The 12,555-nt window shown below is 40.6% G+C and overlaps 1 protein-coding gene across 2 annotated transcripts in view; it reads left to right on the top strand.

Annotated features, from left to right (window-relative positions):
* OSBPL10 (oxysterol binding protein like 10) overlaps positions 1-12,555 on the top strand; it is a 309,246-nt gene that overhangs the window by 279,417 nt on the left and 17,274 nt on the right. For both annotated transcript variants that reach the window (XM_075212383.1, XM_075212382.1), the window contains 2 exons: positions 3,349-3,531; positions 12,033-12,186. In XM_075212383.1, the coding sequence (XP_075068484.1) occupies positions 3,349-3,531; positions 12,033-12,186 (337 nt within the window). The remainder of the gene's footprint in view (positions 1-3,348; positions 3,532-12,032; positions 12,187-12,555) is intronic.

Raw genomic sequence — 12,555 nt, 5'->3', positions numbered from 1 at the left:
CAAGATGCCTTATCATACTTGGTGCCTATTGCTGAGTTGGATGTACGCACAAATTCCGAAAATTTGCACTGCTCAAAAGAGAGTGCACGTAAATGTGCGCATGCGCAGTTGCACACATCTATAATTTGTGCTCCCTTACATCTAGAAAGGCAGAACCGAAGAGAGAAGGGCGGTCTAACGTAGGCCAAGTACTGTAAGAGTAAATGAGTCTGAAGCAGACCAGCACTATAGACACATATACATCTGCCAGGAGCTATATCTTTTGCACCTGTTAGAGGGCAGGTGCAAATACTTATAATAATGATGATGATCGCCAGCACTAGCTAGCTGATTCCCATTGGCTGATTGTGACTTCACCTATGAAACTTTTAGGTGCTTTCTACACTGATTGTGCTTATATTATCGGCTTTTGTGGGCATATATAAATTATTTTTTTTTTATTTCTTATACTTATTCGTAGGCGAGAAGGAGTATTATTGCTGCTATATTATATCAAGCCTAAAAGTGAATGTGTTTTTTGCTATCCAAACAAAAGTTAACAAACTTATCATTTGCTTATGACCTGGTTGTGTGTATGCACATGTGTGTTTATGTATGCCTGAGGAAAGCCTAACATAAACCTGCTGTATATGCTGCCGATTCATGTTGAGATGCCTACGACCCAGCATATGGTCATGAATACGGTATTTTTACTGATGTTACGGCCATGCTTCTGAGATCCACAAGGGTGATGATTATCTCTTACCTGGATTATCTTTTGATCAAGCAGAGTCCAAAACTTTCCTTCAGGCACATTATCAGCAGATGGCACAGATGCTGGAGTTTCATGGTTGGATTATCAACTACCAGAAATGTAATCTGGTCCCTAGTTAGGGGGTGTTTCATGGAGGGGACAAGATAGCCCATTGCACAGACTTGTAAGCTGTCTATTGGCTCACAGACAGATGTCCTAGAATTAATGGTGATGCTAAAGGCTCTAGTTTAGGAACAACTTCTGTTGCAAGGACACCTCATAAGGACAACACCACCATCAGAGAGGCACATAGAGCGACTTTGCAATGAAGGAAATCAGCAGGATCATGCACCAGGCAGCACAAAATGTACTGGTGACATTTGGCATGTTCATAACAGGGGTGGAAAACTGGGAAAAAAATCGTAACAATATTCTGTACACTGAAGAGTGGTCTCTCAATCCAGACATCTTCCAGCAAATTGGGGAGAGATGGGGTCAGCTGGATATTGTCATGACTGTATCCCAGTTGACCCAGAAGGTTGAGTGATTTTACTCAAGGACCAGGGACCCACAGTGGTTCCTTATTGACGCCTTGTTGGTACCAAGGGATTTCCTTGTGATTTATCTGTTCCCTCCGGTCGCTTCTGTGCACTCTCAAAAAGTTAAAAAGAGAGGTGGTGTTGATGATGCCAGATTGGCAAGGACTGTCATGGTAGACATACATTCTCAAGTTAGTGGGTTTGTTGTGGTATCTTCCTCAAAGGGAGGTTCTGGTAACTCAGGGACTATTTTACCATCAGGGCTTAGCGTGGCTGGTTTTAATGGTTTGACAGTTAAAGCCATGATTCTTAAGAAAAAGGGTTTCTTTGAGTGGTTGGGACCATGCTCAGAGCTAGAAAGACTGTTTTTGCAAAGAATAGTTTGAAAGTCTTACATTGTTTGGTGCGAGAAGAGGAAGTTTACAATTACTTCTTTCCAGTTAGCCCTTTTGCTCCTATTTCCTTAAAGGTTCAGATCCTGAAAGGTTGTTTTGGGTCAGAAGTCCAGTCTTAAGGAAACAGTGGATCACCATGCAGACAAGGAGGTGCGGTAGAGGGTCTAACACATTTATTGCATGCAACAGAGACAAGTTAGTCAGTGTCCTCATCTGACATTTGATTTTACAGACAAGTTACAGACATCACTGGATATATTTACCATATATGAAAACACAGGCTATTTTAAGAAAATACACATGTTGCACATTAAGTTTAATAGGGACTTTCCACCTTTAGTTTAACATCTTAGGTGATTTACGATAGAATAGTTGAAATTTACTAGTCCCAAGTAAAGCCCCCCTTATACTGCAATTTCTGAAAACAACTTTCTTTTCTTAGAATTACGAGTACTCAACAGTGTGTCATGAACTTAAAGGGAACCACAATATGTTAAAGGTGAAAACAAGGCTGTAATACCTTTTAAATATCATAAAAAGGAAGTAGCTAATATTAAATATGAATGTCTGTTCATGCCTTGCATATGTATTACTAGCCTGAATAAATGGATCATTGGATCATTCCTGGTCCACTTTGGCCAAGCCACAAATTTCAGCTCCAACAGTTCAGACCTCTGTTCTCTTCGAATTCTTCCACAAGAGGTTGGCACACTCTTACTGGAAGTGAATACATTTTATTTTTCTAGGGCATTTCAGACTGCCATTCAGTCCTCCACTAGTCCCTTGGGACTTGAATTTAGTGTTGATGGCATTATAACATCCTCCCTTTGAACCACTTGAGACAGTGGATGTGAAGTTTCTCACATGGAAGATAGTATTTCTTAGCCCGAAAAGTGTCAGAACTTGGGTTCTGTCTTACAAATCTCCCTATCTGTTTTTTCATGAGGATAGGACCATACGAAACCATCTTTTCAGCCTAAGGTGGTTTTTAATGCCATTTAAATCAGGACATTGTGGTTCTGGCATTGGGACAGAATCAGTCTATGGAGGAAGAGGTATCAGTTGTGCCGGACAACCAAATGGTTCTTGGTGCATACAGGTTCAATTTTTGCAGTTAAGGTTGCCAGTTTTGTCTGGAAGGTGCTGAGCACTGTAACTTTGTGAGCATAACCCCCCGAATCAGTAGATTTGGCATGTCCCCATGGTCCATTGTCAATTAGGGGAAACTGATCACCCACGCAATTATAAAAAAGTTTGTTATTTGGGGGTAATAATGTCTCTCTCTCTTGGTATCTTGTTCTCTCTGATTCTCTCCTATGTGGCTTGGTTAGGATGAATAACTGAGTTCTCTGCAGGATGTAGATATATAAGAGAGAGGAACACAAACAAATTTAATATATATGCTTTAATATAAAGCTGTGAAGTGGAGGCTGTATGTCCCCATATCCCCATGGTCCAGTGTCCCCTAATGAATTCAGAGAAAAGGATTTAACACATAAAAATCAATTCAACATCAGGCCTTTGATTTGCTTGTGTTTCAGGTTTGGTGCATGTTGCACTGAAAATCCTGCTCAGTTCTACTGTTGTTATGGGGTTCCCATCGCTTAATAAAATTGTTGAAAAATATACCCAGACAAAACATTATTTTTTTTCATTGTTTATTGTTTGTTTTTTTATCTAGAGTTACAGCTGAGATAAAGCATAACCCCACCAACACAATCGTTTGTAAGGCCCAAGGGGAATGGAATGGAACTCTGGAGTTCACATACAGCAGTGGGGACACCAAAGTAATTGACACAACTAAGCTTTCAATTATCAGGAAAAAGATACGACCCCTGGAAAAACAAGGAACTTCTGAATCAAGGTGGGTAAATGTGGCGTATTTCATATAAGCAGGTCTCAGGTGAAGACTGTCACATATTAAATAAAATATATATATTTCATAGTGTTCTATAGTGTTTTTTCCTCTAATTAAATATTTAGAGACCTTTTAATCAAGTACTCTGATTAAATACTTCCCATCTAACTGCTGTGTAGATACATCCTGTTTAACTGCAATTTAGTGTGACAGCTGGTATGTAAGCAGCCTGTGATTATCTTGTAGTCTGTGGGCCCACCTTCTACAGGGGTAGGTACTGAGCTGTCAGTGACAAACTCTGTTCCCATTGCTGTTCCCGGGAATTGTTTCATTTGTCTCCAGTTAAGCAATCATTAAAACACAGCATCCGTTATGAACACTGTGCTTCCAAAAGGAAAGAGGAAATTCCGCATTTGTGTTCGCTTGGTTAACCTGATGAGATCATTGTGATGTCACAGTGATCTGTTCTAGCGGAGTTGTCAAGGGAAACACATTTCAAGCCTCCCTAGACTTCAATAAAGATCCCTTGTAATAATGACATATTACTCATACCACTTTCATACTGCAGCCTCAACCTGGGTTTTTGCCGAGGCTGTAGTATGAATGACTCCAGGTCTAATTCCCTGGTCCCCATCGTTAATTCCTCGGTCTTACCAACTAGTATAAAAAAGTAAAAAAAATGTATCAAAGTTGAATTTATAAAAAAAAGAATAAAATAGTCCATTTACCTTATTATTTCCTCATCGCTACCTGTCCGGCAGGTTACATGAAGAAACTACGTCATTCCTATTGGCCGGAGAGAAAATTATGCATTTAAAGCGGCAATAGCAGACCCTACACCTGGATTACATTATACATGTAACCTGTCAGACAGGCAGCGATGAGGAAATACTAAAGTATTATGAGGACTTTTTTACTCTTTTTTTCTTTTTCTTTATCTTTTTTTTGGTCAGACCACCTGACTGTGTGATACCCGAGATATTGCCAGGGCGGCAGTGTGAAAGTGGTATCACAGCTAGCTAGATAGCTAGATCACAGTTACAAGGATCTAACATTACTGAAGTGTAAAAGAGACCATGCTAGGCACTGAAGAAAAAATATTTAAGAGAAAACTATAGCAATAAATATTATACAAATCTGGAACTAATAAAATAGAACTAATAAAATAGGGAAAAAATGCCTCTTTTTATAGCTGCAATAAGCGGCAGTAGAAAATCAGCCCTATCGCCATGTAGGGTGTAGTACCTATTAACGGTACTGACTACCCCGACAAAGAAGAGGACGACAGTAGGAAACCGACTTGATAATACAGCGACCTGAAAAAAAAATCTACTTACCAGGATGCAGATGTCTTCATGGGACGACTCGCTGTGTTGCCGACTGTGTTAGATGACGTCATAACAAAGCACGATTTGTCTTAAAGCGGAGTATTAGGGTTCGAGAGTTAAGGTTAGGGTTAACCCTAACCCTAATCCTAACCCCTAAAATAATACTTATATTACATCAATGACAGCTGGGTCCGTCCATCGCCGCTTTAAGAGAAGTCGCGCTTTGTTATGACGTCATCTAGGGTTGACCCCATTCATACTGCACAAGTCTGTGCCCTGTCAATTTGTGGGAGTCATCACCAGAGCAGTTTTCATTGGCTGAAAAATGGTGATGTCATCCACCATTTCTCCTAAACTCCTTCTCGAATCTTCCACGGGCTCCGACCGATGACATCATCCTCCAGAGACAGGCAGACAGCCAATCAGCTTGTTTTCTGTGCAACCCGGGTTGAAAAACCCGGGTTGCACCATTCATAGTGCAGGCAACCCGGGTCCGACTCGGGAATTACCCCTCGATAAATCCCGGGTTGAAGACCCGGGTTTTTAGACCCGGGATTTTTGACTTGTACCATTCATACTGCACCAAGACCCGGGTCGTTTGAGCTCGCCCCGGCAAAAACCCGGGATTTTGGTGCAGTATGAATGGGGTATTACACAGTTGGTGTTCTCCTGTCGTCCTCTTCTTTGTCGGGGTAGTCAGTACCGGTAAACTGACTACCACCGGCCATGTATTAGTAAGTAGGCGAGGTAGTTTTATATTGATGAGGGGGAATCTCAGGACTAATGTTAGCAAATATTATTTTAGTGAAAGTATAGTAGATAGAAATGTCTGTATGTCATTAATAAGACAGTTGGCAGACTAGGTAGGCACACGTCTTGTAAGCGCCATGTACTGTGTAACAGCTCCTTACAAAGTGCAGAAGAATAAGTGAGATATTTCTAGTTACAGTGAAAACAGCATGTAGTTAACAACAGCCATTTTAAAGTGTAAATAAGTGACAACATCAAAGTTATACTTAATATCTCACATTCTGGGAGCAGATTAGAAACAGCAGTAGGAACACTTGTAACAGAGGAGGTTAATGAACGCTTCAGCTTATTAAACGGAAAGCATTGTTAAAGAAAACCCCAAGCATTTATTTTGCACACTCGGCACCACACAGAATTTCAATAGGATATTAGGAGTTTGAGAAGGATTATCAAAGTCAAAGATAAGCATCTGCAATAGCTCTAAATAATTACCCATGTAAACAGATATGCAAATCTGCATTTCCTTCTTTTTTTTGTTGCATTTCCTAACTTCTCCTCCACCTTTCACACTGCCAACCTCCACAGTATTGAGTATAGCCAGACACACTGGGCCTGAGTCATTAAGGAAAGTAAGGCAAGAAAAGGAGTAAATGTTCTCTGGGACAAACCATGTTACAATTAGAGATATTCACTGACCACCGTATTTTGGTTTTGGTTTCGGATCTGGATTAACTTAGTGTTTTTGTTTTTGTTTTGGCGTGTTTTGGTTGTGGATCCCTATTTGTTTCTAAAATACCTATTTTTTTTTTGCCAAAATCACATAATTTGGCTCTTTATTTGTTCCTACATTATTATTAACCTCAATAACATTAATTTCCAGTCATTTCCAGTCAATTTTTGTCAAGTGACAAGAACACTGCTACCCCTCCTGTTTCTGTATGAGCACTGGCACTGAGCAATGGCACTGGAGACTGGAGAGTGACAAGAACACTGCTACCCCTGTTTCTGTGTGAGCAATGTCACTGGTGAATGGAGAGTGACATGAACACTGCAACTCCCGTTTCTGTGTGAGCAATGGCGCTGGATCTCCTGGGGAGGGAGGTACTTATGGAACCCAAAAGTCGCGAGATCCGACAACGCAGCAATGACGTTTTGCCTCAATTCAGGTCCGAGGACGTGTGAAAGTACCGAGCCGGCTCGCGAGCCTACTCGGATCCCCTAAGTTCGGGTGGGTTCAGTTTTCAGAAAACCGAGCCCCAGCATCTCTAGTTGCAATGCAAGGGGTGCAAATTAGTTTATTATTTTGCACATGAATTAAATACTGGCTGTTTTTTCATCTAGCACACAAATACTTGATAGCTTTATTTATATGTAATGTAAAGTTGATCTAGGACATGCTCTATCCCAACTTTGAAGCTGTTCACACACCTTAAATGTATCTCCCCCTCCAGTGCAACATGGTTTTGCCCAGGTGCAAAGTTACTCCTTTTTTATGCTTTGCTCTCATTAAAGACTCAGGCACACTGTAAACAACTCAGCAGCACATTTTCATGTGCAGTCAAACTTAAATCCTTCTCTGTTCTTTACCTGCTAACTATTCCGAGCATCACATCAGCCCAAATACCCAGTGGGTAAAGTATTGATATAAACAGCTGCCAGGATAATGGCATTTCAAAAAAACTGCTGAATAGACATATTCTCACAGGGGAGAAGCTAAAAATTGTGAAAAACAAATTCATTATTTCAGTGATTTTCTTCTTCTATAAATGCCAATTTACTGACACATCTATGGCTATCAAGTCACCTTGAGCATAAGAACTAATGACTATGAGCTTGGCCTGTCATGCAGATACTAGTACTGTAGTGGATAAAAGTCATAATGGAGTAATGATGAGTGCTGGTAATTGTTCAAAATGTCTGAGTGTTATCAGTGTTATGTGAGTGTAGGTTTGGATTATGACAAAATGTGGTTGGAGTGGTAGAAGAGAGTAATTATTTTAGGGATGTCTGGTTATTCGGGCAAGTAATGTGGAAAGGGATGTTTGGGGTATGGGTATAGTAAAAGGTAAAAGTAAAATAAAAGGAATTTTAATAATAAATCCAATGGGTAAATGTATCAAGGTCCGATTTATTCAGCGTTTTAAAATCGCAGCAAATCGCGGGTAACCCCGCGATTTTAGTCGCCAGATATACTAAACTGCGATTTTTACTGTGATCTTAAAAATCGCTGGTCATCTCTGGCGATTTGCTGCGATGCCAAACACTCTCGTGTTTAGCAAACTCTCCTGTATTGTCCTCATCTAGCTGCGAGATTAGTAAACACATCACTGTTACACTGTCCTGTCTATAGAGCCGGAGATCCCGGTAGCTGTCAAATGTTTAAAAATAGTAAAACAATTTTTTTAAAAAAGCGTGGGGTCCCCCCACCCGGCCACTATTAACCCTAGTGCTGCCAGCCTTCTGCTGGTTGCGTGAAAATCTGGGAAAAATTTTACATTGTGTCCCCCCGATTTTCATACAACAAGCACTAGGCAAACCAGCCGGGGTGGGTGGCACTATAGCAGGGGGATACGCGGAAGAGGTTCCCCTGCCATTATGACAAACCAACCCCAGGCTGTTCAGCGCTGGGCTAGATTCCCTAGGGAGTGGGGTCCGCCGAAAAAAACGAGCTGCCCTCCCTCTAGGAACACCCAACCCAGTGAAAGCATTAAGGCTTTCCTACACCCCTGGGCGGTTGGTGTAGGGTAATAACTGCAATTATATTTTTAAAAAAACAAAACGGATGCCATTTTGTTTTGTGGAAGTACAAGTCCCAGCCAGCCCAGCCTGCCATAAACAGTGTGGGCATGCTGATACTTGTATAACCACAAGTGCCAACATGCCCTGACACCCACGGCTGGCTGGGACCTGTAGTTCCACAAATTAAAATGTTAAATAAACTACTACTCCCTGTTTAAAACCACCACATTTTAATAAAAAGCGGCATCCAGCGGCTTCGAATATAGCAGCGGTCACATACCACTACTTTCGGTAATCTCCGCTGTCTCTGTAAAGGTAAGGGTGGTTTTTAATGATATCGTTAGTAATGTGTTTGTGTGTTTTTTTGTAGTTATACTTGGTGTCTGTATCCTAAGCATCGGGATACCGATAACCACCGAACTGTCCAAGAGTGTCAAAAGTAACAGCAGCAAGAACAAGCAGCAGCACCAATACTCACCATTATCATCATCAGCAACACATAATCTGCCAGCATTAGGCATGCAAAGTTTGGAGAAAAAGTCACACACGGCTTCAGATACCTTGACAACATTACAAAATGTGATTAATTAATGGCAAAGTTCCAGGGCACAACAAGTTGGTTATGTAGTAGAGGTCAACATGACGAACATTGTGGCTGCACTGTATCAGGGCCAGCATACCCATGTTCATTGATTTGCTCATGTCTTCGATAAGAATCCATTTCCAATAATACTGAAGTGTCAAGACGTGCAAAACATTTGTTGCTGCATTCAGCATCTGCTCTTAATTTCATTAATACTATACAGCCCAGAACATTTTGAAACCACTTTAGGTTAGGAATAAATTGCCTTTGAGGAAGCTGAAAATAGAATTCCCAACCAGATGAAATAGCACTTTTAATATGCTTGTGCGGATGTACATGAGCAACAAAGGCTATCAATGACTCTGTCATTGAGCATTCTAGAATGCTGTCTGAAACGTACCTAGATCCTATGCAATGACTTATTTTGGGGGACTTGGGCTGTCTGCTTAAACGATTAGAGGAGGCTACCAAAGCAGTAAGTGGTAATGATGCTACCAGGAATCTGATATTCCCTCTTATATTCCTCCTTGAGAAATCTTTAACCAATATGCTGTACAACAATGGTAGTAGAGTTGATGTTTATAATGGTGGTGCTGCTACTGCTCCTGGTAGTGTGCTAAATTGCTTACAAAATTATACCCTTGTCAGGTTAATCCTCGCCACTGTATTAGAATGTGGGAATTTGTCCCAGAGTACTGTGACAGGGAACAGAGTTTGTCCAAGTTAAATTAAACATTAGTAAACTGTGTAAAGGCCAAAAAAGATGACGGCAGGAAGAAGACCCACAAGTTGTATTAACCGCGTCGACATCCCAACAAGGTTTACCGCATCATACTCAAGCATCAGCGTGCTTGTGGCTAAAAGAGGAAATTCCCTTTGGGGATAAATGCAAACAAATATTTCTTTCTGCATTTCCTCCTCCAGAAACATCCAATCCTGAGCGCTAGATTGCAGCAAGGATGGTTGGTGCATATACTAGGCGCACTAGTTTTTTTGAAACAGTAAGCTGAGTGCCATTCTGATTATTCCTTTTTGATTACTGGCTAGTTGTTAACACAAACCTACATTAATCACTGTGAGAATTGCTCTGTACTTGTTCTACAACATTGCATAATTGTCGCTGTTTGAAATGTGCAATATTTAATGGAGATTATCTGTTCACTGTTTCAGCACCCTCTTCATATATATGCTTTTGTTTGCTATAGTAATAAAAATAAATTATTGCTTGAAAAACAAGCAATGAAAACAACAAATAACACAGTGGCTGTACTGATACTTTGAGCTGTGGTTGCAAAAAATATATTTAGCCATGCTGTTGAAAGGAAGGCAGAGCAATAGGGGGGCAAGAGTTTAATTACCTTTGGCTAAAGATAAAAAGACATGTTAAATGTGTGTTGGTGATGATGATAATAGATAAGTTAGTTTGTAATACTCTGCCCAGTTCTTATCCTCACGTCTGACATACAGTACTGTTGTATCCTCCCAAATACAGTTTTACTTGGTGTTGATATTAGTACTGCTGTTGCATTTCCTGCCAGTGCAACCAATTATTGTGACACCAATGAATCAACTGGCCTTGCAATTGGCCATTGTATTTGTGGTCATAATTCAGATTCAGTTAAATCAAATAATAGTGATTATGACTTGTTAATTGGTGATGATAGGGAGAATGGTATGAGATCAGCAGAGAAAACTTAAGGCAAGTACTTCCGAATCAGTAGGAAACTTTCCTGTCCCGTGGCACATGTCTACCACTTTCAATATGCTCGGTTTTGCGGCTTTATGAGTAACAAAAAGGCCATTTGTTACTATGTCATGGAGGACACATTCCTGGTTGCTGGGTGGAGCCTGCTAACATCCTAAACATTAGCAAATCAAATCAAGGGGGACCCTCTATTCATTGCTGCAGCAGCTACTGAATACAAGGATGCAACCTGTGTTGTAAGAAATAGGAAGTAGCGATCCTGTCACTCAGTTGCTGTGGCCCTAGGAGCACAGGTGACGGTGGCTTCTAATTGGTCTCTCGCAGAGAAGTAAGAAAGTGGTAACTGTTGTCAAACCATCAGTGTCTTTCTGTGTGTCTATGTGTCAGCAATTATCATTGTACGACTTATCAGTATAAGTCTGTGTGTTAAGGAACAGATAGGTATTTTTTAAAATAAAACTTGTGTATTACAAGGATAAATATACCCCCTACTATAAATTATTACATATGTTAGAAATTGAAGTTACATGGCCCTTATAAAAGCACTTTACCCTCTGCCCCAAACTGCGCCCGTTCTGGACGGAGGTTCTCGCATTAGCAGTGGCTGTTCTTGACACCCCAGTACCCTCCGATCCTAAGCATGTGTTATTGCCCCTACCTCTTCCAGACCTCCCAACACATACTCATAAGCTTCTCCGGCACATAATCAGTGCAGCTACCTGTCAAATAGCTGCCTACTGGAAGAATCCCATACCTCCAACTCTCCAAATGATCTGTGGTCGGGTGTGGAACACCTATCAGATGGAACATATCACCAGTGTGCTTAGGGGCTCCTCCGTGTCCTTTAACAAAGTCTGGTCTCCCTGGGCTTCATATTGTAGTCAACCCCTGCTTCAATTCTAGTTGACCCTGACTCGTTTCTGGTAACACCAGACTAGACTGCTCTCTCCTGCTGAAGGCGTGAATTCCTTCTCTCCTCCCCTAGTCCTTCCAACCTGTTATGCTCCCCCCCCCCCATCTTACCTTGTACCATTCCCTCCCCCCCTCTTCTTTTTCTCTTCCCCCTTTGTTTGTACAACCCAAAATAAAATAACATCTTCAGGGTACCATATTGACACAAAGTTGAGTTTATATTGTAAAGCACTGTGAGAGAGTGTCATATATTTTGCTCAATTTATATGTGCATATGTAACCTCACTAATGTACCTCACAAGAATTTTGCTATTCTGTAATATTGTTCAAGATAAGATGTTACTAATAAAATGTATTTAAAAAAAAAGCACTCTACCCTGTGCTTTTATATGACCATGGAAAATTCTAATATAATTCACAGTATGGGGTACATTTTTCCATATTTTAATGATACTATCATAATATCACTGTTTTCTTTTTTAATCCTCAGGCGTATTTGGCAAAATGTCACTAATGCTCTAAAGTCAGATGACATTGAAGCAGCAACAGAGCACAAACACCAACTGGAGGAGAGGCAGAGGGCAGAAGCCAGGCAGAGGGCATCCACTAATACACCATGGAAGCCAAAGTATTTTATCAGAGAGGCAAGTATCATATCTCATTTCATTTGCTCACATGAAATCTGAATGTTTATATTACTTGGTTGACTTGAGCCCTTTACCAAGCTAGTTTTATAGTATGGTGCAACTCTTACATTGAATTCACTCAGACACTTAACTTTATGTCCATTTAAAAGTTGATTAGATGAAATGTAGTGTACTAATCAAGCAATAACCTGGAGCATAGGGACATTATTACAAGCATAATGAGGCAGAATATGGGCAACTTTTACTGCTATGATCTCGGAGGTATAAAGGGCTGTACCGCTGTGATAACTTGTCAGAAATAATAGCACTGCTGTGTAGAGCTTTTCTGAATCATTGTAACCCTGCTCTGTTTATGTAAGCAAGAAC

Source organism: Mixophyes fleayi, chromosome 5 (assembly GCF_038048845.1).
Source record: "Mixophyes fleayi isolate aMixFle1 chromosome 5, aMixFle1.hap1, whole genome shotgun sequence".
In the NCBI taxonomy this organism is placed as follows: domain Eukaryota; kingdom Metazoa; phylum Chordata; class Amphibia; order Anura; family Limnodynastidae; genus Mixophyes; species Mixophyes fleayi.
This window is presented reverse-complemented; position numbering and strand designations above follow the sequence as displayed.